General features: G+C 39.9%; 1 protein-coding gene across 5 annotated transcripts in view; it reads right to left on the reverse strand.

The window, feature by feature from the left end:
• The window catches only part of CRIM1 (cysteine rich transmembrane BMP regulator 1), a 207,614-nt gene that overhangs the window by 35,743 nt on the left and 145,401 nt on the right, over positions 1-26,470 (reverse strand). For 4 of the 5 annotated variants that reach the window (XM_004265060.4, XM_033419295.2, XM_033419293.2 and 1 more), the window contains 5 exons: positions 17,988-18,116; positions 10,688-10,844; positions 7,698-7,819; positions 6,371-6,580; positions 2,403-2,618 (listed from right to left, as the gene is read on the reverse strand). In XM_004265060.4, the coding sequence (XP_004265108.1) occupies positions 2,403-2,618; positions 6,371-6,580; positions 7,698-7,819; positions 10,688-10,844; positions 17,988-18,116 (834 nt within the window). The remainder of the gene's footprint in view (positions 1-2,402; positions 2,619-6,370; positions 6,581-7,697; positions 7,820-10,687; positions 10,845-17,987; positions 18,117-26,470) is intronic. The other variant, XM_033419294.2, reaches the window with a different exon arrangement.

A 26,470-nucleotide genomic window follows, 5' to 3' on the forward strand; every position in this document is an offset into this window, starting at 1 on the left:
TGGTGAAGTATCGTCACCTACAGGGATGCTCAGCCTTTCTTCATGAGCCCACTTCCGTTTCTAGACCTTGCTCTAAACCAGGCCAGAGGAGAGGGGGAGTTAAGAACAGAGGGAATGACAAGGCATCCCAGGAGATACAATCACCATGAGGGATGCAACTCTTCTAGTTGTACATATATATCATTTTGGGACAACTTTAGGATGCAAGTACCCTAAGGTTAGAGATGGTATTTTTCTAGATGTGAAATACTCCATTTATCAATGCTGCTGTCGAAATTTACTGCAATGTGAAGAAATCAATGTTTTGAATTTTAAGACTTTTTATCGCTGCAACACAACTATGAATGGAAAGTTCAGAAAGATCAACGATGGGGTAGGTGACTGATTTTAAAATACAAGAGCATTCTAGATACAAACTTATTCACAGGTTTAAGTGTAACCTTCAGAATACTGATCTAGGAAACAGAAAGTCCTGACATTTAAGATGAAGGCTATCACTGAAGTATCTCTCAAGTTATATGTAAAGTAAGGAAGAGTCACCTAGGCATACGTTTATAAAGGAGAAGCCAAAGCCAGGCACACATCGGGTGCTTGTTCCTGTTTCTAGAGGGGAGGTCTCTGCTCTGCTAGAATCGGCAGGGCCTCTGCTCATGCGCACTGGCCTTGAGACCTGGCTCTAAGAAATCAGTCCTTGGCACACACAGGAGTCCCATTTCCAGGGAGCTCTTGTTCTTTGCCTGGGCTGAACCTCTGAGTCCAGTCAGGTGTGCCACCAATAAATTTGGGCCAACCCCTGTATTTGTCCTCAGATCCTCGGACAAGTGGGAACAGAGGTACTTCCCACTTTAGTTAAAGCTTCCTGGGTTACATGCGCTCTTAATGCTTTCCTTTCCAGGCACTCCTCTCACTCTGTCATGATTTACTTAAAGGTGGAGTACTGGATTGTTCAGCTCTTCTTTTGCATTACTGCTCCACAGGATAGAAGTTGTGGCTGTTCTCATCAAGCCCGGGATCCCCATGGCTCAATTCAGGCATTCCATAAGCACTTGTAAAATGAATACATTAAACGGATATAAATTCATGATCACCACTGAAGAGACCACTCAGAGTAGTTTCCACCAGGAGGATGGGAATAATCATGGTCATATATTAACAGAGAAATATTAAGGTTTGTGTCTAAGTAAAAGAGTGATGATAAAAATATAGGAGGGACTAGGGTATATCCTAACAACATAATACATCTGAACTATTTCTTATACTAGAAAAGACGTTGCACTAATTAAGCTTTTCAGATTAACATGGTTGAAAATTATGCCAAAGATTCTGTACTAAGATGATAATACCTCAGCAGCAGGGCATGATGACAACAGCAAATAATGTTGCTATCCCTACAATTTCCTCTGATGCAATTAAAAAATATCATCAATGTGAACCCAAGAAGAATTCTGGACATCAACTACGCTGGTTATATAATGATAGAACAATAGATTCTAGCTGGCTGACTGGATAATCCAATGTAAAAAAAAGTAATACAAGGGCTTATGTTTTACTGAGCAGAAATGCTCTAAGAACATACATTTAGAAGGTAAATGATTACTGATTTAAGTTGAAAAGATAAAAGACTGAGCAACAACAAAACTAGTGTGCTGTCAACTTGGTAATTATACATATACAAATTAAGTCATATATTCTAGTGTTAATTAGAATTGCTACTTGCGTTGCATAATCAGCTACTTATGTTTAAAAGTCTGACAAAGTTTCATTATATTTGTTTCATGACCATAAATTCACCTGCTAAGGCCAGATTATCTGAGAACTAAAAAAAAAAGAAAACAATAGTACTCTTTGTACATATGCAGTGCTGGTCACTTAGTACTTCTGGATCTTAACTTAATTATCACAGATTTGAGGAGGTGGGCATTAGGCATCTTTTAGCGATTCCTCTGTTTAACATTCTCAAAGTATCTTCACCACCCTTACATATTTCAAAGATTTTATTTACATTATTTATCAATAATTGCTCTTCACATTTTGTAAAGACAAAGATGACTTTTCACATTAGCAAAATCATCTGGAATAATCTGGTACAGCAGTACTGTCTCTTGAGTCTGAGATGTAGGGTTAAGAAAAAAAGGGTAGAAAGAAACAATTTTTTTTTTTGCTGTTGTTGTTCAAAGTCACCTCAGGTGCAAGGCATATTGATTGCATAAATATGTGGTTGATAGAAAGGAATGAATTTAGAAAGCTGCCTGCCAGATGTTCCTGCCTGGGTTACTGGTGACTGGGTCTGGCCCACTCCCACGTGGGGCTCAACCCAGCCCACCGGTCCTGCAGAATGACAACGCCCAGGCTGCAGGCCCTCCCCATCGGCCCAGTGCATCCCGAGGCGCAGTGCCGGTTACCTGGACACTGTGGGCAACAGGAGTCCTGAGTGCGTGTGGGGTTCTGGCAGAGCAGCGGTGGGCACACCTCTGTCTCACACAGCACCCGCCCGCTGTGACAGGTGCACTGAGTACAGGTGTCAATGTGCCATGTTTCTCCTTCCACAAAGTACTCTCCCCCAGGGGCATGGCAAATGGAGGGGGTGCTGAGCTCCGGCTTCTGCACCACAAAGTCATCTGGGGAACGACACAAAATCCAAACACAAGAAATTATTCATCTGCAGTCTTACCAGCTTGGGAAAAACCTGGTGCTGTGGGCTTTAAGGGACAAAGAAGATGAATTGGCTGTTTCCCTCAAGAACACAGGGAAGAAAACATTCCATGCACAGAAATATAAAGCAACAGCAGAAGAGCTAGTTTCAGGAAGTGAGGTTCAAGTGGTTCCAGTTTGTCAACAGTAACGAGAGGCTCCAACGAGATAATTAAATCACAGGGGGCTTCCCTGGTGGCACAGTGGTTGAGAGTCCGCCTGCCGATGCAGGGGACACGGGTTCGTGCCCCGGTCCGGGAAGATCCCACGTGCCGTGGAGCGGCTGGGCCCGTGAGCCATGGCCGCTGAGCCTGCGCGTCCGGAGCCTGTGCTCCGCAACGGGAGAGGCCACAACAGTGAGAGGCCCGCGTACTGCAAAAAAAAAAAAAAAAAAAAAAAAATTACAGGGACTCCTACTGTTGAAGAGAACAGGAGCCTCTTAGGGGATGTCTGTGAATGTAGGGTTATCTAGAATAAAGATCTCTCATTTACTGAATGCTTCCTATGGTCCAGTTTCCATGTTAGTGCCTTACATATGTTACTTCATTTATTCCTTACACCAATGTGAATAGGTACTGTTATCCCATTTAACATATAAGGAAACTGAGAACTCAAGAGTATTAAGGGCAGACAAGGGATCTGAACCCAAGTCTATGTTTGTTTGGATCATGGATACACCTCCAGATTAAATACAATTGTAAACTGATTTGTGCCCCGTTCATTTCATTATCTCTGGGACCCTGAGTCCTTTCAGGCTTAGAAATAAGTCCTACTGTTGAGCAGGACACACCCCAACCCCGACCAGCTGCCGGCACACTGAGCAGGAATGCTCTTTCAGAATCAACAGTCTGAACCCTCACCTGAGACTAAACATTTGTTTGGCGATATGATCAAGAGAGGTAAACGCCCAGGGGCCAATGATAACTATGAGTTCTTTCCCCAGACGAGAGGCGATTTGGGGCTCTTGGTGAGATGATAGTGATAGAGAGGGAATTTAATGCTGAAAATGTCTGGAGAGGCACTGGGAGTTGCCCTCAAGTTGTGCTGGCGAAATGAGAAGTATGAAGATATTAACCATATTCGTGTCATCCAAATACAACAGGCGTTTCAAGAAGGTGCTGACAGTGTGGAACCCTGCGGAGAAGCCATCTGGAGACACCATGGCAGGCTCACGCTTGGAGATCAGTGGAATTTGGGCCTCAGAAGAACTACCCTGTTTGTGCAGAGATACTCAGAGCTGACGTCTCCTAAGAACTCACGGGCTGTGACTTTCAAAGCAGTGGTCAGCCTGAGATGTAGCAATACTGATGAGATACAGTGGTGTGGGCCCAGCTCCAGCTAAGAAAGCATTGTATAATTTTTAATACAGCTTTATCTCAAGGGAGCTAGTAAAGACTGGAACTTTGACCAAGTGGACATATCACAGAAAACTGACATCAGCCAATGCTTACATTCATAACCAATTGGGCCAAACTTTCTAGTATATGAGGAAAGTAGAAAGGAAGATAATTAGAATGAAAATTGAGCTGCGATGAGATAAAAGTGCATTTCTCACCGTTTATAGAAAAAGAAAAAATAGTTCCAAAGACTATTAGTAAACTACTGTTGGAAAAAGTCTCCCTTTTGAAAGGACTTGGAGAGGATCGACAATTGCTGCCCTTTTAAATGCTGCCATGTAAGGAAATGGTCAGAAGAAAAACGATGTGTGTTTGCAGGTGTCTTAGTCTGTGAATTCCTTTGCTATATATATATCCATGTGCCTCAAGGCAAAACATGAGTGACCAGATGGATGGAGGTGATAGAAAAACTGAAAGGTAGAGGATAAGAAAGGGAAAAAAAATCTGAGAAACAGTATGATTTGGTGAATCTTCTGTCAGAAGAGTTCAGAGGCTGCTCACTTATCTCAGAAGGAAAAACAGCTGATCCTTGAATAGAAGGCAGGAGAAAATATTCTTTGAAGTAGGAGTCCACAATTGCAACAATGCTTGGTCTCTATTCAGAAAGACCCATATGTGGCAACTCACTAAAGACATTTGGAAAAAAACATACCTACACATCCATATATATCAATACCTGTGTGCTTTTATATGTCTATATCTACATAGTCACACATCCACAATAATACATCAATAATTCTGTGTGTGTGTTTAAGAACTTTCCATATCTCTGTAATAGAGAAAACTAGATTTGGTTTCACTGACTATCAGTGCTTAAGTCAATCATCTATTCTCAGTAATATCTTTGCATTTCCACTGGTCGGAGTTCTTCACTGAGTACACCGTTTAGCAAAGACCCAGGTGCAGGCCACACTCTGCACACTCATGCCTATAATTAAAGCATGGGGTCTTCATTGGTCCTTCCCCAAAGAGTCAACACAGAGTTCTGTCTCATTAAATTGTTCATTTATCTTCTGTTTCAGTGGGCACTAGTGGTTTTTCATATTTAACTAGCAAAACATGTGAATAAGGAAGCAGTTTTGATACAGAGCACATCTGGCTTAACTATGCGAAACAAAACAAAACTTTGTCATCTGGTCCCCTATAGGGGTATGGGGGCTGCCTGTCACTTTAATACCTTAGTTACTGAGGTGTGTAGAATGTCAGGGCTAAAAAGGACTTCCAGTGCCTCTCTGCCAACCCCCTCCCTGGCAGGCAAAGCAGGTGCAGACTGAGGTGCCAGCATGCGGTACCTCCCTCCCAGGCCGGGCCTGCCTTGCTGCAAAAGGCCCAGCCCTCAGGTTCCTGACTGCGCCCGTTGTACAGGTGGAGGGAGATACAGAACCAAGACTGACCAGGGAAATACAATCCCTACCCCCAAACCGGACAGTACATTTCAACTTTAAAAGAAATCCGATGCAAGAATCAGGCGACTTCATGTCTCCCTGGCCCTCCAACTGACACACTATTTTACTTCGGGTAAGAAAGCTAATCTCTGTGTCTGTTTTCCAAACAAAAACTGCCTAAGTGTATTTTTCCCTAATTCAGTGGCCTCCACTCGGTGGAAGAAATAATAACTATGAAACCATGCTGAGCTCTTTGGATCAAAGGCACTAGATGAGGTGTTATGGTAATAATTACTGTTATGGACAACCATAATTTGGACCGCTATGGATTATAAATCTGTTATGTTCTTCTACTAACTTATCTTGATTACCATTATTATGACTGTAAATGTTTTGGATGTGTGGTCACTCTAAACATCTCCATTTGGCAAGACTACCACATATCCATTAATTTAAAAAAAGCAATATTCACAGACTTCAGTAACTCTCTCCCTCTTGAATATTACTTTATAAATAAGAAGCTTTCATGGAATAAAATTAACAACAACCCCCTCCAATTAACTAAGACATTCAGCCTTAATACACTGTCCGTAAGATGGAGAGCTGGAGCTTTAAGTACATAAGCCCACAAACCTGTACACAAATGTAGTTCAAAGACCAATGTAATTGAGTAAACCTTCAAAAATAAGGAGAGTGGTTTTAGAGCTTTAGAATAATTCTCTGGTTTTTGGCTAATCATTTATAGCACCTGGCTGACACTCGTGGCTATTGTTGACAAAAACCAGAGAGCTGAAATACGTTCCAGGGGTCGTCCCCTGCACTTCCCCTGGAATTACAGATGTGATGAGGCAAAAGTCATTTGCTTAGGGAGCACACGAGATGGCGGCCAGCTTTTACCTGAACATGACGGGCAGCACTGTCCCGGATGAATGGTGGGGTTGCCACAGGCAGGCACCGGGCAGGTGATCAGAGCACACATTTCCCGTCCACTGTGACAGTAGCATTCCCGGCACCCATCATGCCAGCTTTCCTCATTTTTATGATGATGACCATCCATGGACAGACATGTGCCTGACAGGACGGGTGGCCCGGCTGCAGCAGGGACCTCTGGACAGACAGAAGGCAGCCTGGTAAAGAAGGAGCTACTGCACAGGAGAAACAGCCTGTAGTTCCTTACAGGTAATGCTACCCAGCCACCAAAAATCCTGTCTACACAGCACAGCTTGTGACACAGGAAAGGATCATGAAAAGAATTTAAGTTAATATGCTCTCAATTTTGAAAAAAGAAAAAAGGGAGTAAAAAACCCTGCAAATACATTTCTCTGCTATTGGTATTTTTTTTCCTCCCTTCACTCTACGTTCTCATATTCTATACAGTAAACAAGCACTGATTGATTTCAGCGTGAATGTTACACATATGTTTTAAATACATGCAGAATAATCACTCTAGAAATCATCATTCAGTGGGGCAATCCTGGGCCGCTAGTAACTAACAGATTTTCGTTCTGCAGAACAATTGAAGCAGTGACTAGATTTTTGTTTACTCTGACCCCCTAAAAACACTCTTAAGGTGGTAACTGTCCAACTCTGAAAAAACACAGAACAAACTTTAGGGGTCTTTTACTGCTTCATTTGTGGCTCATGTGGACAACTAAAACCAGCTGGGGTGGGCAGTGGCACTGGAGCTGGGGTAAGGGCTCACACAGCTTCAGGAACATCCCTTGAGGGGGAAGTCCTGCAAAAGGTACTCCCAGGACTCACACCTATACACAACTATAGGCTGGCATGTGGTTGTTCAGCAAAAGTCGACATTCTCAGGGAAAACTGTGTTAACCGAGAAAATACACAAGCAGACTGTTTAGCCTCACCCACCCTCAAAGGGCTGTGAAAAGGGACCTTTGCTATATCAATCGTCTCAATCCACTGCTGGACAGAGGGAGACTCTTATGGAGGTCAAGATAAAGCTGCTTTAGGCTAACGTTCCTGAGACAAGTAAAACTGAAGAGCTAAGAAGTGATTAATTTGGTCAACGTGGGGCCCGTTCCTTTAAATTCTATCCTGAGCTCTTATTCCATTGAGATGAAAGGACAAGGGATGGTCCTCTAGAGAGTGACAGTGGTGTCAGAGTGGACAGCAATCACTGAAATTATTTCATTTACTTCCGTTCTTGGTTCCTGTGCCTCTGATTGCTCTGAGCGGGGAAGGGTTATGCGTTGGGACTTACCTCTGCACTTGCAGATAAGACAGCCACGACTGTCCTGCTGGAAACCCAAGGGGCAGATCTTACTGCACGGGAGCTCTGGGCATTTCTTACAGCGACAGATGTCACAGCCATGCTTATTCTTCCTGGGTAATTAAAATTTTGTCAGAGGTTAGAAAATCCAAAAGTCTCAAGTGATGCCCAAGTGCTTAGACCAAGGGTCACTGAAGTGATATTCTCAGTAAGCAGAATGACTTGAACTTCTGCTCTCAAAACCCCCTGGAGTGATGCGTAATTAGCTCCCTGTGGCCATGACCACCACCCACCCATGGCCAACGGTTAGAACTGTCCAAGCACTTAGGTGCTCTAGGACGTGACGGTCAGAATCCCGATGACGTGACTGTTGATTTAATTGGGAAAAGTGGTACCAACAGTACAAAAAGATGAATGTGCAGCTCCAGGAAGAGGAAGGTGAAGGATATATTGCTGGTCAATGTTGGAGGCCAGCATTAGGGCAGAAGTCCTTCTTCTGTCAGAACCACAGGCTTCCTCAGACGATCACATTCTCTTGAGAAATTTCAGATGCTACTAAACATTTTACTGAGATATCTACAGAATTTTTTAGCAGATCGGAGAACTTAAGGATCCATAGACCTGGGAATGCTACGTAATGTTGTAGCATGTTGTACACGTAGGCATCTTGTATATGTTGATGAAGAACAAAACGTTTAAGAAGTCCTGCAGTCAATGTCCAGTAATTACCTCATTAGTCAGAAAAGAATACCAACTGAAAAATGCTCCACCTGTGGGGCATGACTGAAGCACGGAGGATAAAGGGAAATGTCTGGATGAACTTTTTTTTTCCCTTTAATAAGCTACAGTGCCTAAATTTTGTGTTGAGCAGAAAGATGATATTAAATAAATATGTTTATTAAAAGATCACCGTAGTTTAAGTCGACAAAAAAATTCTTAGCAACAATTCCTTATTTTCTCTAAAAGGAGAATGACCCTGTGTATTACAAAAGGTGCTAACGTGCCCTCCTGTGTCTTCTGTCCACTACCTGCAGCTCCTCTCTTAGGCTCAACATCTCCTCTACAAGCTTTGCCCTAGTTGGGCTTCCTGGGCAGCAGAGAAGGCGGAGTTAAGTCTATTAATCCTTACGTTTCATCCCAAGGAGCGCTAAGTGGCAACAGTGGTGTTCAACTAGAAAAATAAACCCTGTTCTTTCTCATCTTGGACAAATTAAGGGGCTCTAAAAGAAGATGGCCCCCGGGCTTCCCTGGTGGCGCAGTGGTTGGGAGTCCGCCTGCCGATGCAGGGGACACGGGTTCGTGCCCCGGTCTGGGAAGATCCCACAGGCCGCGGGGCGGCTGGGCCCGTGAGCCATGGCCGCTGAGCCTGCACGTCCAGAGCCTGTGCTCCGCAATGGGAGAGGCCACAACAGTGAGAGGCCCGCATACCACAAAAAAAAAAAAAAAAAAAAAAAGATGGCCCCACGGGAAATCCTTGGTATATAACTGCCCAAGTGATAAACTACAATCTGCTAAGTGAAATGAGAACTGAACACTAGGGTCTACGTATTTATATCAATATAATGAAAACAATGAATTAAATGAATGCTTCACACTCCTGTCATAGACTGTGCCATTTCCAAGTCCTAACAGGGCTTTAACAGATTTGTTTGTTAACTCATTTATTCACCTACCCGTTCCTTCTTCCTTCTCCCATTTCCTTCTCTATATTTCTCCCTCAGAGGCTGTCCTTGAAACATGTGCTAGCCAATGCAGTATTCGTTTGCCTACAAGAGTCAACTGGGTCCTTCTTGAATGTGTTTACTGACAGGAATACCAACTGGAATCTATAATCCTCTAAGAGTTTTCTCTCCAAGGTGAAGTGTGGATGAATGCAGCCTTGGTTCTGAACTATCATAACACTGCAGCCAAGTGGTTGTAGGTACTATTATGATAATAATACTTCATTCTACATCAGCAGGTAAGCTAAGAAATAGCTCTACTTTTATTAATATCATATTCATATTTTAGGATTAAGAACAATGATGATTTATTAGTTTACTTGGGGAATTTTAAAGAATAATGTTCCCAAGTTAATTATCCAATTAAAATTAGAATTAAGGTTCCCCTCTCCCTGCTAAACTAGAATTTCTAAGAGGAAGAATAAAAACAATGCCTTTAAGACGCTGGGCAAGAGGTGATGGCTCTAAATCCCTTATAATTACTAGCACTATATAAACATATCAAATGGAAAAGGCAGAGAGACTAAACTGGAAGGAATCAAGGCAGGAATGACAAAGCAAAATTCTGAAAGGTTATTTTTAAGGAACCAACTTGATATAAAGACAGAAGTGGATTCTAAGACAGACACAAAAGTAACAAATGTGAAATGTCTATTTTCCCCCTAGAATAATCTGAATTTTCATGGGATTTGATTCAATAAAGAATATTTAAAAATACAAGTCATAGTTCTTATCACCAAGGAAATTCATAAGATCTACTGCTATTTTAAAGAATACTATAGACGTAGACAAGCATCAAGGTAGGACAGGGAGGCGTGGCAGGTAAGGATGCTCCATATTGCAAATCAGTAGCTGTCAATTCATCTTAAAATATAGATTAAATACGTTATCACAAAACAGTTGCTGCGACAGTGGTGCATAGTTGAAGCGCTTACAACACTGGAACCTCATGACAGTTCCATTCCCTTTGGCAGTGTCCAAAGGCCCTTGCTATGAGGAAATCTCACCCAACAGGCCCAAAGTGTCATAACAAGGCTCTAGCCCATCTTCAAAAAAGAGTAAAACTTGATTCTTATCTTTGGAGATACGGCCTTTCCCTGCTTTCTGATTCCTCTAGCAAAACAAGCATAGATATTCTGGATTCAGTACATTGCTGATTCATTCAGAAACACACACAAAACAGCCAACAAAAAAGGTAAGAGACATTTCGTCAAGCTATAGATAATTAAGAATACATCTTCTGAGTTAAGAAATACGTACAGATATCCAAATGGACAATACTTTTCACAGATTATGAGTCTGCACTTCTTGGGGCGTGGGCGGCACTGACAGATCTCACAGTTGTGGGCATCGGTTAGGAAGCCGAAGGGGCAGTCCAAGGTGCAGCCTCGTTTGAGGCCCGTGCAAAGTTCCTCCCCTGTGAAGACACATGGACAGCACATTTCTTCCAAAGATGAAAGGAACAGAACATTTGACACTTCAATGCCTTCCCCTAATCTTCCAATCTTCCACCGATGTAAATTTCTCAGCTCTACCACAGCATCAGCAATGGTTAAAAATTATAGATTGTGCTATTTCATGGTTATCAAAACGTAACTTCATGTTTTGGTACTAATATACACAATAAAGTCCAACTCTGAAAAACAGATTTCTGATCAAACCACTGATTACCATTTATTATTCAAAATGTGAGAAGTGGAAACTTACATCCCAAATTTCATTATGTATTTTTGCTCCTACTGCATGCCCATGAGAAACACATTCTTAAAGGTTCACACACGTTTACTCTTATGAGTTTTAGATGTTACCACATAATACTGAGTACCATATGCAGCATAAAGCATTGCTTACCCTTTCTTTAAAAGGTATATCTCTAAGAACATAATACAAAGTGAAATAATCAGTGTTACAATTAGATATTTTTTTCCCTACCGCTGACAAATATCCAGGTATTTAGATACTTAGTTAACTGACAAAAAAAAAAAAAAAAATTATGTGCCAAAGAAATACCTAGATTAATGTTTAACTATCCATTATTTAAAATGTTCAAACTCTCCCCTGTTAGCAGAATCTGGAGTGATGTTTAACTGTCCTCTGTTAGTCAGTTATAACTTATTATTGTAGAAGGGAAAAAAAGGAACAAAGAAATGGTGGCTGGCACAAGAAACTTCTATTAGCTTAATGGAAGCCTTGTAAATAAATTTTAAAAGGTGTGATGCAGGGCTTACTAGAGTAATATAGGCAACAAAAATGTTAAGGTAAATAAGAAAAGCATGCTTGGTGATGTAACTAAAGCAAATTGAGACGTCTGAATTAAATGCAGAATTTGAAAGATAATCAAATTTAAAGAAGTAGACATGATGATGGCAAAAGTATGGCAATGTTTGATTATAGTTCTGCGTGGGCTGGTGAAGTGGGAAGCTGAGACTACTTTTGTTGAAATAATAAATAAATTTTATGTGTATATCCTTTAAGCATAAATATTGTAAATAATGTATAAGTTACTGGGAAAAACAGAACACATTTGTCCCCTCCACACACAAATCTTATAACCTAAAATTAAACCTTAACTACAATTAATAGGTGAAATGGGTTCATATTTTACATAAATATTTTAAGGTAGCATCTTTTGTGAATCTTAGCTGGCAATACTTGCATATTTAATTTGCTATCTTTTAAAAAGGATAATGTGATTTAAAGTATAATTTTCTACTTTGTCATCATCATAAACCTTTCATTACACATATTTAATATAACCTCGTGGGTCTGTATCATATTGTGAAGCAACTGATTACTAATCTGCATCCTTAAAAGTGAAATTCTAAATGGCTCATTTAAAATTTTGTAATTATATGACTTGAAAGGTCATCATTTTTCATCTCTTTCCCATTATTAAGGGAATGACGAAGGAGGGAGAAGACTGTCATAGCCACATTTCTTTCTCTGACACCGAGATCTAAGTTGTGAATCCGTTTTTCTATTGCAAAAATTTTAAGTCTTGAAACCAAGTAGATTATGTTGAGAAACAGATGAACTAACAACACTGTGAGAACATCCCTGGGGATTAAATTCCTTGAAACTCTGAGTCTGAGCACCTTTGTGCCTTTATTTCTCTGGTCCTGTAAAAAAGGAGTTTTTCTATAATTTTTAATCTAGAATGGGCTTCATCCTTAATGAAAGCTGTTGCATCACTAAGTTTAAAAAATTTGATATAAACTAAGTTTGTCTTTACCTCTGCTTTGCAGTGGAAGGGAATTTCAAGCAAAGGCTGCTATGTGTGAACAAAAATACAGGACGTTCATAGACTTCGGACTGGCTGTGACATATTGGGCAGGTTGCCACAATGCTGCCCTGGCTTGGGACTGCTCACTGCCCTGCTATCTCGTTTCTCCTCCCCAGCAGAAGGGAGCTCTAGGGCAGGGACCTATTTTCTTTATTTACACAGTCCAGGTGCTATCACGGTGCTCAGCATGGAGTGAGTGCTCAATAAATACTTGCTGAATGAATGAACCAATCAAGATTCTTGCTATTTACTCCTCTACCCTCATCAAGACTGCCACATTAACAGAAAAATAATGGGATGAAAAAACTGACTGTTAGTACTGAAAAATTTCACAATACTGGCACTTGCTAAACATCTCCAAATACCACCTTCTAGCTTAGAAATAGAGAACATTAAAGATTTCAAGGTATTCCTAGATCCATGTATCAATTATGGATTTTTCTTCAGAGAAGTATAACGTCAAGGCAAACATTTACATAAAGAGCAGAACAGATAGATTAGAAACATCTCATTCATAGATGGGTGGGAGTTTTTAAGTTTGGTTGAAAAGTTTTAGTACATCACTGGAGGCAACCACAGAAAGAATGGTGGCTTTATGTTCATAATTTTTCAACATTATGACTTTGTTGTGATCTAAGAATGCTTTCTAATCCAGAGGGGAAAATTACCATTGAAGAGAAAGTGATAAATAATGGCAAAATACAGAGCCTGTGCATTATGGCTGGTCGATAGCAGCTATGCAATAAACTCTCTGTTTATTCGGGAGAAAAAAGAAGATGTTTTTGCTCCCAGGGCCAAAATGTGGCCCAACTGTGGGGAGCATCGTTTGTACAACATGTTGTAGTTGAACACCATGGAGCCTGCAAACAGAACACAGGGTAATGGTGCCCCTAGAGTTGTGTTGTGCTTCTCTGCTGCAGGACTTCACACTCTTGGGTTCTGGCAATTCTCAGCAACATGCAAGCAGTTAAGGATACCATGAATACAGTTCCTGAGACTATTAAATAAAGAAGTGCAAGACTGCAAATGGTGGTCCCAATCTTGACCTTGATAAGTGTTTGTTCAGAGTAACAATGAAATGAAAACAGGAGCCCGCCTCCTTGTATATGATGCTGCGACCTTCTTTAGATGTTTGATTCAGATATATGTTTCATGAAAATTATGAAAGGTTTTTTCTCCCTGCTACCATTAATTTTCTATGTCTGCACTGGTTTCTAGTTAAAAGCACTATTAATCCCTAGAATTACAGATTGTTAAAACTGGAAGAGCAGTTACAAATAATGTGATGAAATCCACTTGATTTAAAAATGTAGATGATAAGATGCTTAAAAAGATGGATGCCATTTAATTCACATAGATGTCACTTACTACATATCGTACCTATAGTAAGCTGAAATGTATTATGTATGTTTGACAGCAAACATTTTGGTTAAAAAGGAATGCTACTAACAGCTTGTAACAATGAAGTGTTAGATTTTTAGTAGCTTATCTAAATGATTTTAGTTTTAACTTTTGTTGCTATCATACATTCTTAAGCATTTTCTACCATGTTTCTTTTCTTTATTCTAAGTATGTCTTTGAATAAAGTTTAAATTCTCTATATGCCCTTGATGCATTACTTTGCTTAGCAGTGTTATAAGAAATGTTATTTGTTACAGGTTGAAAAAGAAAAGCTACAGTATGTTCAAATAAAAGAATCCTGTCATATACCTTCCATGTTCTTTTGAAGGATGTGTTTCTACTGGGTTTTGATTTCAACCTTCAAGTGACTGTCTATAATATGCTTGATTATATTGCAATAGCATTACAACATATTAGCATATTACCAATATTACCAACACATTACCAAGATTAGTCAGGGATAAGGTCCATTTTTAACTTTTTTGTACCCCTAGTTTTTGGTGTATAGTAGGCACTCAATAAATGCTAGATGAATGAAAGAAGGAATGAATGAGCAGACAACAGGCCAGTAACAGGGGAGAAATATTTATTTGGCATTGGTCTTATTTTAAGAAAGAAATATTGATGCCAGTGGTCTATATATACGTCTAACCCCTAACGGAAAACTTGGGTATAAATGGTTAGGGCCATTGCATGTGAAACAGGCTTTGGTGGGATGCAGAAAAATAACATAAAGGAGAGATTTAGACAAAATCCATACTTATCACGTAGCTGCAATGGGAAAAAGAATATACTTAGCTATCCTTCAGTACCAGGGACTTCCTTTTTTCTAAAGCTAGGTGAAAGAGAGTGAGAATATTCGAGAGTTAAAATTAAAAGGCAAAAGGAAAGTTGTTTGTGTGCGCGTCCTCAGAGGACAGGAAGAACTGGAGGCAGGTTGGTGTCGGAACAAAGGAGGGAAACTGGGGGCTTTCCACGTCAGCTAGCTCTAGCTGACTCAGAAATGCATGTTATAAACCAGCTATCGTGTCAACAATTACCATATGTCGGGTAGTAAAGCTAGCTTTGCATTCACTAATTAGTCCTCAAAACAACCCATTACTTTGGTATTATTACCTGCACTTTACAGATGAGGACACAGAGGCTCTAGGAAATAAAGCAACTTGCCCTGATCACCCAGATACAAGTCAGTATGATGCCAGAGTCTGGGAGGAGAGCTGGGTCCATACAGTCACAAGAATCTGACAACCGAGGATGTGGCAGTTTGATTTAATTTGACTCACCGCCCAAAGGTGTCAAATAATCAGGACTGCTAATGGGAGGGGATGAGAGCAGAATGCTCTATGGCTCTGTCATATACTTTCCGTGTACTTTTGTGTATGATATAGACAAAATGACAAATTCCAGCTGACATAAAATGCAATGGTCTCCTGTACATATTTCCTCCTATGTGTTAATGAAATGGAGGTGCAAAGCAGGCAGTATGCATGGATGTTCCTTTTACAAAGCCAGAAAGCAACACTAACACAAAGACAGGCAGAGCAGAATTTTCCTGTTAAGTCTCAATTTAAAAAAAGCCGGTCATATGCTTCTGACTTGCTTCAATGACAACTGAGGGAAATTGCTTCTTTGGATTTAACTACAAAGGGCTCATTGTGAATCAGCAGGGGTCTTAGGTAGGTGTGCCCATGTGGCCAAAAGTTCATAATAACAAAGCCCAGGTGAAGATGGTAGGCAGGGTGACTAGGTACAATGAAATCTATATTTTTAGACTTCAAAAAGTTCAGGAAAAAAAAATTAGGTATGCTCCCATGATCAGAAAGGATGTACAGCTCAAGAGATACGAGAAGGATTAAAATATAAACTCTTTGTGATACAATCACCAATTATCTTGGTGTCAAAAAATCAAAGTTGACCATTTAAGCCAACAAATATGGCTGCCAAAGCAGCTCCCTAGTAAACTTGGCTTTCCGAAGGGAGGTATAAAAGGCAGATAGGTGTATAACAGGGACTGGTTCTCCTCTGAACAGAAACAAGTGTAGGAAGGCAGACAGTCCCCGATGGGTGGAGGCTCATGGGAAATTTAAAGGTGTAAACAACCATCATCACAACAACAGTTTGATAACCTCCGTTTCAGCACCAAGTCCATCCCACAGACAGTGTGATGGTTAACAAGTAACTGAGAAAATCGAATTATGCAACTCCTACTTAGTATCTGTCTTCACCGAAAACATTCTTACAAAAGAAAGCATTGAATGATTAAGGTGAAGAGGAATACAGAGCCCAAGAAAACTGATAAATCAGAAAGTGATCATCTCTCTACATTAAGTAATTCTAACTCTCTGAGTCCAGGGTAATTATACCCAGAGGCTCATGGAGAACCTGCTGATTATAGAAGCACTGTCCATATTTGGAGACATCAGAGGGAATGGAAAGAGATTTCAGAAAACTAAAAGAGGCCAAATGTCATTTCAAAAGGGACAAAGGATTCTAGCACTACAGGAACTAAGCCTGACATTCACAACTGAAAATTCTGCAGAAGGAATGGTTAAACACGGGATATGCGACATTTAGGAAAGAAAGCAGTGAATACCAGGAGCCCAGTATAGGTTCATGAAAAACAACCCATACCCTACTAACTGCGTTTTATGTTTAAAGTAGGGTTTCCAGCAAAGGAATGTTGTAAATAGAATGTATTTTGATTTCAGATAAGATACAGATCAAGAGTTTCAAGATTTCCTTGTGGAGATGGAGCTGATATGTCGTCAGCTGAATAACTCCATAGAAGAAGTGAGGATTACGTTCAAAGTCATTTTGCAGGAAGGCCTTCAGTGCTAACAGGGCTCTCTCCTTGGTTCTATACAATTTAATTTATTTTAGTGCAATGATTTAGATGAGGACATGTAAGTTATGCTTATTTGATATAAGCTGGGAGGCATAGATAAAAGTATGAGGTCACATCATCAAGATTCAAAAATATCCCAACTAGTTGGTGAACGGTTGAAAACTCTCAGGGTAATTTCTGGTTAAATTTGGCCCTGCATTTATATCATTAAAAAAAAAAATCAAATGCTCAAATACAGAACAAATGAGAATCACCTATGTGCCTCTGATGTAAAAAGTACCAACTGGTTCTAGTTGCTTATAACCTCAGTGTTAGCCAACAGTGTATAATCCAAAGAGCAAATGCTCACTTAGACCACACAATAGCACTGCAGTGATCAGACCAAATTCTGCAATACTCTGTTTGTTTCTAGGCCACACATTTACATAAGGACCAAGAAAGTTCTAGAAACTATGTCACCTGGGGAATGACTAAAGATGTTTATTCTGGTAGAAGAATTAGAGGAATTCAAAATCGTTTTAAACATGAAGGGCAATTTTTTTTTCCGGTAAGAAATGCAATATACTGTATCACATTTCAGAGATCATGGCCTGGCGACATGATTGGAATCTACGTGGAAGAGAGCTGGGATCGAGAAAGTGGAGCACATTCTAAAGACTATGGCTGCCACACATGGAATGTGACACCTCTGTGTGAGTGACCTCCTTGTCACTGATGACCCCGGCAAGGGCAGTACTGAGAGCTCCCTGGGTGTTTGGAAACATGTGCTCCAGAGTTCCCAGGGCTTCACCCATGACGCAGCCAGACATCAAGGAGTATCTGAACATAATGAAATGAGGGCAAAAACCGGAATAAAGGAGCAGCTCTTTTTCTCCAAATGACCATGTGTTTATGTTAAATACACTTTTTTTTTCCTTCTTTCAGGTTGCTAAGGGAATGTCATGAATAGGAATGAAAGAAAAGATATTCAATCACACAATATGCTTTGACAATATTAGGCTCTGAAAAAACACAGTCTTCCGTGTACTCACTGTTTTTGCACTGACAAGTTCGACAACCATTGTGATCAAGTTTGAAACCATAAATGCAGTCCTTCTCTGTCAGGGTGCAGTTTGATGACTCTCCACACGCAGGTGGATCAATTGTGATGTAGGTTGGTTCTAATAATAAAGAGAGAAAAAAAAATCAATGAAACATATGATTACCTCTTAGATGCTATTCAATCTTTGAAATCCCACACTATGGTAAGTCACAGGAAAAAACCTAATCAGTAATCTTCATCAAATCCTAGACTTTTATACTTTCATAATGTTGTTAGCCCCTGAAAAAGAAATATTTTTATTTAAACTTTTGAAAATCCAGATGCTCTATTTCTTTACATTTGAGCAATTTATGCATTTTTGGGTACCCTCACCACTACAGAAGCAGACAAGAAAGGTTAAAATGAATTTAAATCGTTATTCTTCTATTTCCTCCTGATGTTTTCTGAGTTTATTTTTTATAACAATCAGGAAACAGCTTCCAGCTGTCAATTATCTCACTCTCCATTTTGCAATACTTCTGAAATCTATGAGCGACTTTTCAAGTTAATAAATCAGATATGTTTCTGAGCCTTTAAAACATCTGAATTTCTTTGACCTTTTATGTGACACTCTCAATTATTACAGATGACATGACAGATCACATCATCTATAGGAGTTTATACTCAGGGCTTCAGGGAGTGGGGGAGACAGACACAAGCATTCGGGAGGAAGAGAGAGCAGCCACCCTGAGATGAGATGCACAGAAGAAACCAAGGCCGGAGGTGATTTTGACCTTCACTGCCATGTTACTAATGAGGAATTGTTCTGGCCTAGAGATTACTGTTACTAAACAGTAATCACACACTTACGTGAAGTGTATTATGCGTCTATATAACATCTGAAGTGCTCTTCATAAATGCCTTCAAGTTTTGGATCACAATCGGAAAGAGACGGGTGCTGTCATTATCCCTATTTTACGGATGAGGAAATCCAGCATACTGACTTGTCCAAGGTCACAGGGTTTAGTAAGTGGTGGACCCCAGATTCAAACGAGGTGTTCTGGCTCTAGGGTCACACTCTCAGCTTCTATGCAATACAAAGCGCATTGTAATGGTACCTGTTTTGCAGTGATTGATAAGGGACAGTTTATACAATGTCAGACTGTGGAGAGAGTGTTGTCAAAGGGAACAAGGACAGTGACGTATTTACGTAGCCTCTTTTCAACCCAAAGATACTATGAACTTCTTCAGAGTAAGCTGGTTCTCACAATATCTTTGTGAAGTGCTAAGTACAGAATGTCTCTACCTATGTTTTCACAAATGGAAAACATGAGGTGCAGAGAGGGTAAGTGGCTTATCTAAGTTTACATAGCAACCCAGTAGCAGGCTGGGAACAGAACAGAACAGAGGTGCCTGACCTCCTGTCCAACACTCTATCCATTAGTCCACACTGTCTTCTCAAGTTTCACCTCCCGTTACCATGGAAGAGAGACCAAAAATAAGTGTTTTAGGTGCCACTGATAAGATCAAGAGTTCTACATTTTTATCCACCTGCTAAAAGAGGCCAGTGATTCAACTCTTCACAGGTAGTGAGCAACTAGGACTTGTTAAAGAGATGCTTTCATCAGCATTCTCCCAGTGAGAGTACGTATGAAGACGGTGTAGCACATTCTCTATTTTTATTACAGCACAGTTGGCAGAACATCTCCCTGAAATTTTTATCTAAGATTTCCACTGCTGTGAAATTTCTAATTTCTTTCAACGACTAAAGTATCCTTTCTGACAGGTAACTGTAAACATCAAAAAGTGGTTTAGTTTTAGTCAAGTTTTAAGACTTAGTGAATTAAATACAGTAGTGCTGCTTTCCTCCATTCTCTTAAAATTTACTGTAAATATCAGCGGGTTTTAAACCTACAGTCTTTCCTTTATCACTACTCTTGTTACACATCCAAGATAATAATTGTTTCAGCCTTTAGCCATAAGACTGTGGAGGTTTCATCAAAATTATTCTAACCACAAATACAAGATAGAGCAGGGGACCTGGCTCGTGTCTCAGTAAACCATACCACAGATGATCCCATCGAAGGAGGAGTTAGGTCTACGTTCCAGAGAGTTAATAGCAAGGATCAGGGAAGGATTCTAAACTCTTTGTCCAGTGCTTTAGTGCATGGCTTACGGGCAAGGAAATGTCTTGGGCACATCTACGCAGACCCAAAGCTTGTATTCTTTACTGACATTTAAGTTTATGAGAAACTTTTGCCTTCAGAAAGTATACGATGGAAAAATATATATCTCGGCAGATGACACTGAAAATGCATAATAATCACAGGGCAGTATGGGATTTTATTTTCAGTGAATTTTAGAGATTTGTTAAGATAATCAATGGTGATGTGCATGCTATTTTTGGTACATATTATGATTAATGGATGGGATTAGGATTGTGCTCTGTGGCTAGAAAGTAAAAAAACAAAAAAATTGGGTTGTTTGAGGATCAGAACCACAATACTGACAGTCCCACCCTTTATCCAAATGACTGTATCCGCTAGGTAGCCAGCTCCAGGGGTACGTCAAGCACACATTTCTTTAGCAGAAGAAATATGTTCAACATGTTTCCCTGTAACATTCAGGATAACAGCTTGAGCTAAGTTTAACAAATGGGAAAAAAAATGCATAGAAGGGCTATTTAAGTAGGTGCTGGTTCTACAACGCTGTGTTGTAAATATTTTAGGTAAAACCAGTCCTCCTGGATGTCTTCCAGGCCTCAGATGACGTGGCAGAATGCAAAGAAGCCAAACATTATTCTGTGCCTCTAAAATTAATATTTCCCCATTCATCGATGATGTACATTAGAGGGAAGAAACCGGAAAGTATGTAAGTTTCAAAATCTGACTCCCTCAATACTTATTAAAATAAAACACAGAAAAACTCAACAAAACCAATTTACTCTAAAGCTATTCAACTGCCCCTCAATAGATTAGGCTGAACACAACACTCATCGTGATATATTAAATGTAGACAGAAGTCTAAATTATTTTTAAAAAGCATTTTAACACTAGTCATCTCACTTTATTATGTTAAATAAGTATTCTTTTCCTTTTCAAATACAAAGTGGAACAAATTTTAAAAACTTTTTTTTTTTTTTTTTTTTTTTGCAGTACGCGGGCCTCTCACTGTTGTGACCTCTCCCGTTGCAGAGCACAGGCTCCGGACGCACAAGCTCAGCGGCCATGGCTCATGGGCCCAGCCGCTCCGCGGCATGTGGGATCTTCCTGGACCGGGGCACGAACCCACGTCCCCTGCATTGGCAGGCGGACTCTCAACCACTGCGCTACCAGGGAAGCCCAGAAACTTTTTAAGGATAGTGGAGCATGTGTTTGGGGTACTTACTGCTGTTATCCTCTGTCGCTGGAGTAACTGCTGATTTGTAACAGACACATATGCAGGCAACTAGCTGTCTCCTAACATTTTATCTAAAGTCATACATTATGCACTATTCCCTTTCATCATTCTCTCAACATTTTAGTGCTCAGTTTCCTGCCATGTGAGGCCATCTCTATTTTAGAATTCTGTAAACTATAAATTGTTTAGCAAAAACACTGACATTATCATAAATGGATCTGAGAATCCGCTTTCAGTCCAGTATATTAATATGTAATCTCAGAACTGGTCCTGTTACTAACATCAGGGCAGTCTTTTGAGAATGAAGTGCTGTGAGTCTACTGAAATTCAATTTCTTATTCTACATAATGAACACCAAAGTGAGACACACTTGATACCATCCTGAATGAGAGTATTTCAAATCAACATTGCATTTACAGTCCTTAGAGAATAACCAAGAGCTGGTTAGACTTTCTGCAGTTTCTATACAAGGAAGTTCTTGGTGGGGGAAGAGGTAAGTTTGAAGAGTCCAGAATCATGGTATCACAGTATGATTGTTTCTAATCCAAATAAGTAAAGGAGCTTGAGGAAGTGTTAGTGAAATCTGTGAAACGTGCACTGTGCTTGTTAGAGCAGCCTGAAATTTGCGTACTGGGAATTGTTATTATCCCACACATTCTTTAGTTTATGCCACAGTGCTCTGAATATGGAATATATCCTGATGGGTCTTGGCCTGAAGACCAGATGATCCTCATTTAAATCCCACTTTTCTGTGCTCTTAGATTACACGGGGGTACAATACTGACATGACATGCTAGAGAGTACATGCTCCTCTAGAAGGATGACGGCGATGCCATGTCCTTGGAGAGTCTGGTGATTATCAGTTGAACAGAGGTCCTGCTAAGACTTTTGGAAACAAATGCATCTGCCTGTTGCTGGAAGCAAAGAAAATGGTCTCCTTTTAAATTGGTTGGGCAGATATGCGTTAGTGGGCCTCTTTCAGAAGAGAGAAATGGTCTTGGATCTCCTTGTTTAGGAGAATGAGAAAATGCTTGCACAAGGATGGATTTGGCGAGGGGAAATTCAATGAAGTACTGCTTACAGTATCACCCTGAAATTCCATCTCATCTTGTATTGAATCAGCTGAGGAATTAAAGAAATACCTTAATGTCCTCCAAAGGAAGAAGGCTTGAAACAGCAGGAATTCATTGTCTTTGGCTACAACTATTTCTAAAGGGAACCCTGGAACCGCTTCTTTGTGGAGAAGAATTCTAGAAATATTTTCTGAGCCTAGAAGCAATAAAGAACAAAAACGGGTGTTTGTTATGTCTATATCCATTTGCTGTTTCCTACCCTGCATCTGGGTGGGAATCTCTACTTTCCTCCACCTGTCCTTTTCCTGAATGATTTTTAAAGACTTTCCAAGTACCTTATACTCTCCGGAAGAGCTATTTTTACAAGAACCCTTGGGATTGTGTCAGGAATGTAGATGTTCAGCACCAATTCTTATCCCAAGTCTTAGAAAACAAAATTCTGGAAAAAAACTATTATAACTTGCAGTAACATAAGCAAACACATATTGGCTCTTTATTTTATGTTTAATTAAAATTAGGGATGGATATTTCTTTCACATCCTAGGAAGCCCAACAAACCCCTTATCAGTAAAAACATTTCCAGGAAAACATTCACGTTTTTCAAGATTTAGAGAACCTCAGACACTAAGTTTCTGAAGAACACCACCAATATTCTACACTGATGTTCAAGTATTTTCTAGAAGCAATTTTATCTGCTTACTGGGGATATTAAGGCACTGTGATCACAATTAATTTGGTCAAGAGTATAAAGTTGAAATGAAAATCATTATTTTAACTCCAAGGCCACATCACTAGACCATAAGGTAACATACATTTCATTATTCAGGGGGTATAAATGTGTTAAGCAAATCTAAGCTCTATACTTTCTTGCTTTCTGTTATTTTACTTTATGGAAAATTTTCCAAAAAGAGGAGAGGAAAGTAAGAACTTGAAACTCCAATTCAACCTTTTAAGGTGTTGACTTAAAGTTTTAGTATCAGTCCTGTCATCATCATATTGGATATTTCAACATGTTTGGGACAACAACAGAACAAAAAAGAATGTATTTTGACTACCAGTTATTTAAAAATGTGTAATAATAATGTTAATTTGATTCTGAAACAATGTATATAATCACTGATTTTTATTTTTCAGATATAGCTTAAATGAAAATGTTAATAAATGCTTTTTGGTGTCTAATCTGTATTACTCCACTGAACTCCTGGTTTTGAATTAATACATACAAGGTTCTTCTCATTACCTTGATTACTATGAGCTGTTTATCTTGCAAATAATACTAATCATCTCCATTGACAAATATGTGAAGCACTCTTTCTGATTAGCAACCCTGGGAAGGCTGACAGCCAACTAGTAGCTCCTGAGTATGGGTGGGTGACTGGAAAAGTACACTCGTGTAAGGCATACAGAGCCACCGTGCTTAGGACTGTCTGCAGCACTGACTCTGTTAGGAGGGTAATCATTAGCTCTGGTTTCAGACCTCAATCGTCTCTAGGAGTACTGCTGCCTCCCCGTGCTGTGCTCTGGGTGAATGGCACGTCTGGAGGGCCTGGCTGTGGGCAGCAGCTGTCTGCCAGCACCCCAGATTCCTACGAATCGTACAAGTGCATGCACGCGCACACAGACACCCACAAACCAAGGGAAGTTTTTCTGGAAAAATCTCTCTATAGGCAAATTTCTAGAAAACATAGTGGTTTTTTTTTTATGGCAGATATGTTCTTAAATTTCTTTTATAAGTTAAAAAAAATCATATGGAAGTAATAAGATAAACGAAGCTAATTCCTATCTGTCTCTTACTACTTCTCCTTTTGGGATTTATTAATGGTTTGCATACTTCACGTAGCTTTTCTGTGTAAATTCGCAAGCCTGCTTATTTGATTGCGAGAAACAAAGATGAACAATTATGTTGTCTTTTCAGACCTAATTCAGGCACTCTCTTCCTTAAGATTTCTTGGGTGGGGGTGGGGGTAGGGGGAATGGCTGGACTTGGTTAAGCAATGTGAGTACCTAATAAGTGGGAAAATTCCAAAGCTTCACTTGGTTTATATGGCTAAATATATCAGGCCTCCTTATAGCCCTACAATTACTGGTAGCCTGTCCAGGGCCATAAAACTGGAGATAAAGTTGGCCAAGACAGAACCAAAGGAGATAGCTTATCTGTTTTACTGTGTCTTCATATGTCATTCTGTTACCACAGTTGCTTTTCAAATGTGACCATAACTAGTCAGAAAACCATTCAAATAAATCAGCAAATTGTTAACATAATTGCAGCCTAGGAAAAGGTAAAGATGAAATGTTCCCAAATGAAGCTAGAGGGAAAACTCTATTAATGTAGACAATAAGAAAAAAAAAGTTGAGGATACAAAAATTCCCTAATCTGGAAGTGGGAATTTCCATGGGGTATGAATGTGTATTTAAGAAAGTCTCATTGAGTCATGGAAAAAAATCTCCTACAGTTGGAATTTTCAAATTCTTTCAGCCACTACACATTTATCCTTTTTTTCCTTTGTATATATTTCTCATAACAACACCTACATCCTTGTAATTTCTAAAGTACTTATCTCAGAGCAGTTTCTTTATTTTAAAATGAATGGTGTGAAAATGTTCCCAAGACTTGTATTATTTTATGGGCAGATAGAGAAGCAATATATTTACTTTAGGCCTATTTATTAACTTTGTATGCTTTTCCAAGGAATCTTGGCTGTCGGTCATATTTTTCTTCCTTTACCAATCTCATGTTTAATAGGAAAAGACAGTACTACGATTATGTGATTATTAAAAGACCACAAAAAGAAAAATTAAAAAAAAATTTTAACAGAGAATGGTGTATCTTTTTCCAGGAATTCAGCTTGAGAGAGCTCACAAAATGACTGGATTCCAAGAATAATCTGGACCTTTTATACTTGTCTTATATTTTATCCTTATATTGTTATTGTTTATTCTCACAGAGACTACATCTTGGTAACCTTTAACTGGGAAGAATGCACCATATTTATAAGTACATGTGTATATGTGTATCTGCACATTTTAATAGCTATATTCGGCTGGGAGAGGGGTGTCAGATGGTCAGAATTCTGTTATTTCAACCTGCCGCTCTGCGAAATGGCTGACGACCAGCGGGGAAGGATCTTCACATTAGGGGCAATGGTTTGTTCACTGTTTACAACTTCAGCATCTAGCACAGTACTTGGCCCACTGTAGCACTTAATGAATGAACAAAGAGGACAAAAGGACACCTGAGAACTGAAATTCAGGACACATTGTTTTAGAAAGAGCCCCACTCAATATTGTCCCCAACAGGCCGAATCTATAATTTCCTAACTTTTGTAGGATTGGACAGTACGTTCCTTAGGGTCTTCGTCAAGGCAGAAGTCCCTTGCACAGAGTAGGTACCCAATAAATGAGCTCCACTGAAGTAGCAAGCTAGATTTAGAAGGCTGTTGTGACCCTGACACACTAGTAACAGTGAAAACTAAATGCAAGTCCCCAAACCCAAACAGTCTAAAACGAGGTACTCAGTAGCCTATGAAATGGTTAAACTATGATCTGCACTTCTGGCCTAACAAGGCACAAAAGTACACAGAGCACTGTGGAAGGCCTTCCTTCAAAATTCTTAACATAAAATCTGACACCCCAGATTTCAATTATCTGGGTAATCCATTTCTGTGACTACCTCACTCCTTGATGGTGCCAAATAAATAAAGTGTTATTAAAATAGTCCTGAAAATAACCGGGCACTCACTCAGCTCGGCAGCTCATCTCGTACTGGATGAAGGATGGGTGCTTGTGCCGAAGGCCCAGCAAATCTGCCTGCTGATTAAGCAACGACCGGCAGGAATCAGAGTGAGACAGGGGAAGCGTGTGGATCAGAAGGCACAAGTGTTGATGACGGTCTATCTCGGTGCTGGGCACATTCAGTGGACACCTGACTACCACTGCTCAGGGCCTGCAGCCTGGCTGGGTGTGAATGAGGCTGAGCCCACGGCAAGCGTGAGGACAGAGACATCTGGGGAGACAGCTCAGC

The sequence above is a fragment of the Orcinus orca genome, chromosome 13, assembly GCF_937001465.1.
Source record: "Orcinus orca chromosome 13, mOrcOrc1.1, whole genome shotgun sequence".
Classification (NCBI taxonomy): Eukaryota; Metazoa; Chordata; class Mammalia; order Artiodactyla; family Delphinidae; genus Orcinus; species Orcinus orca.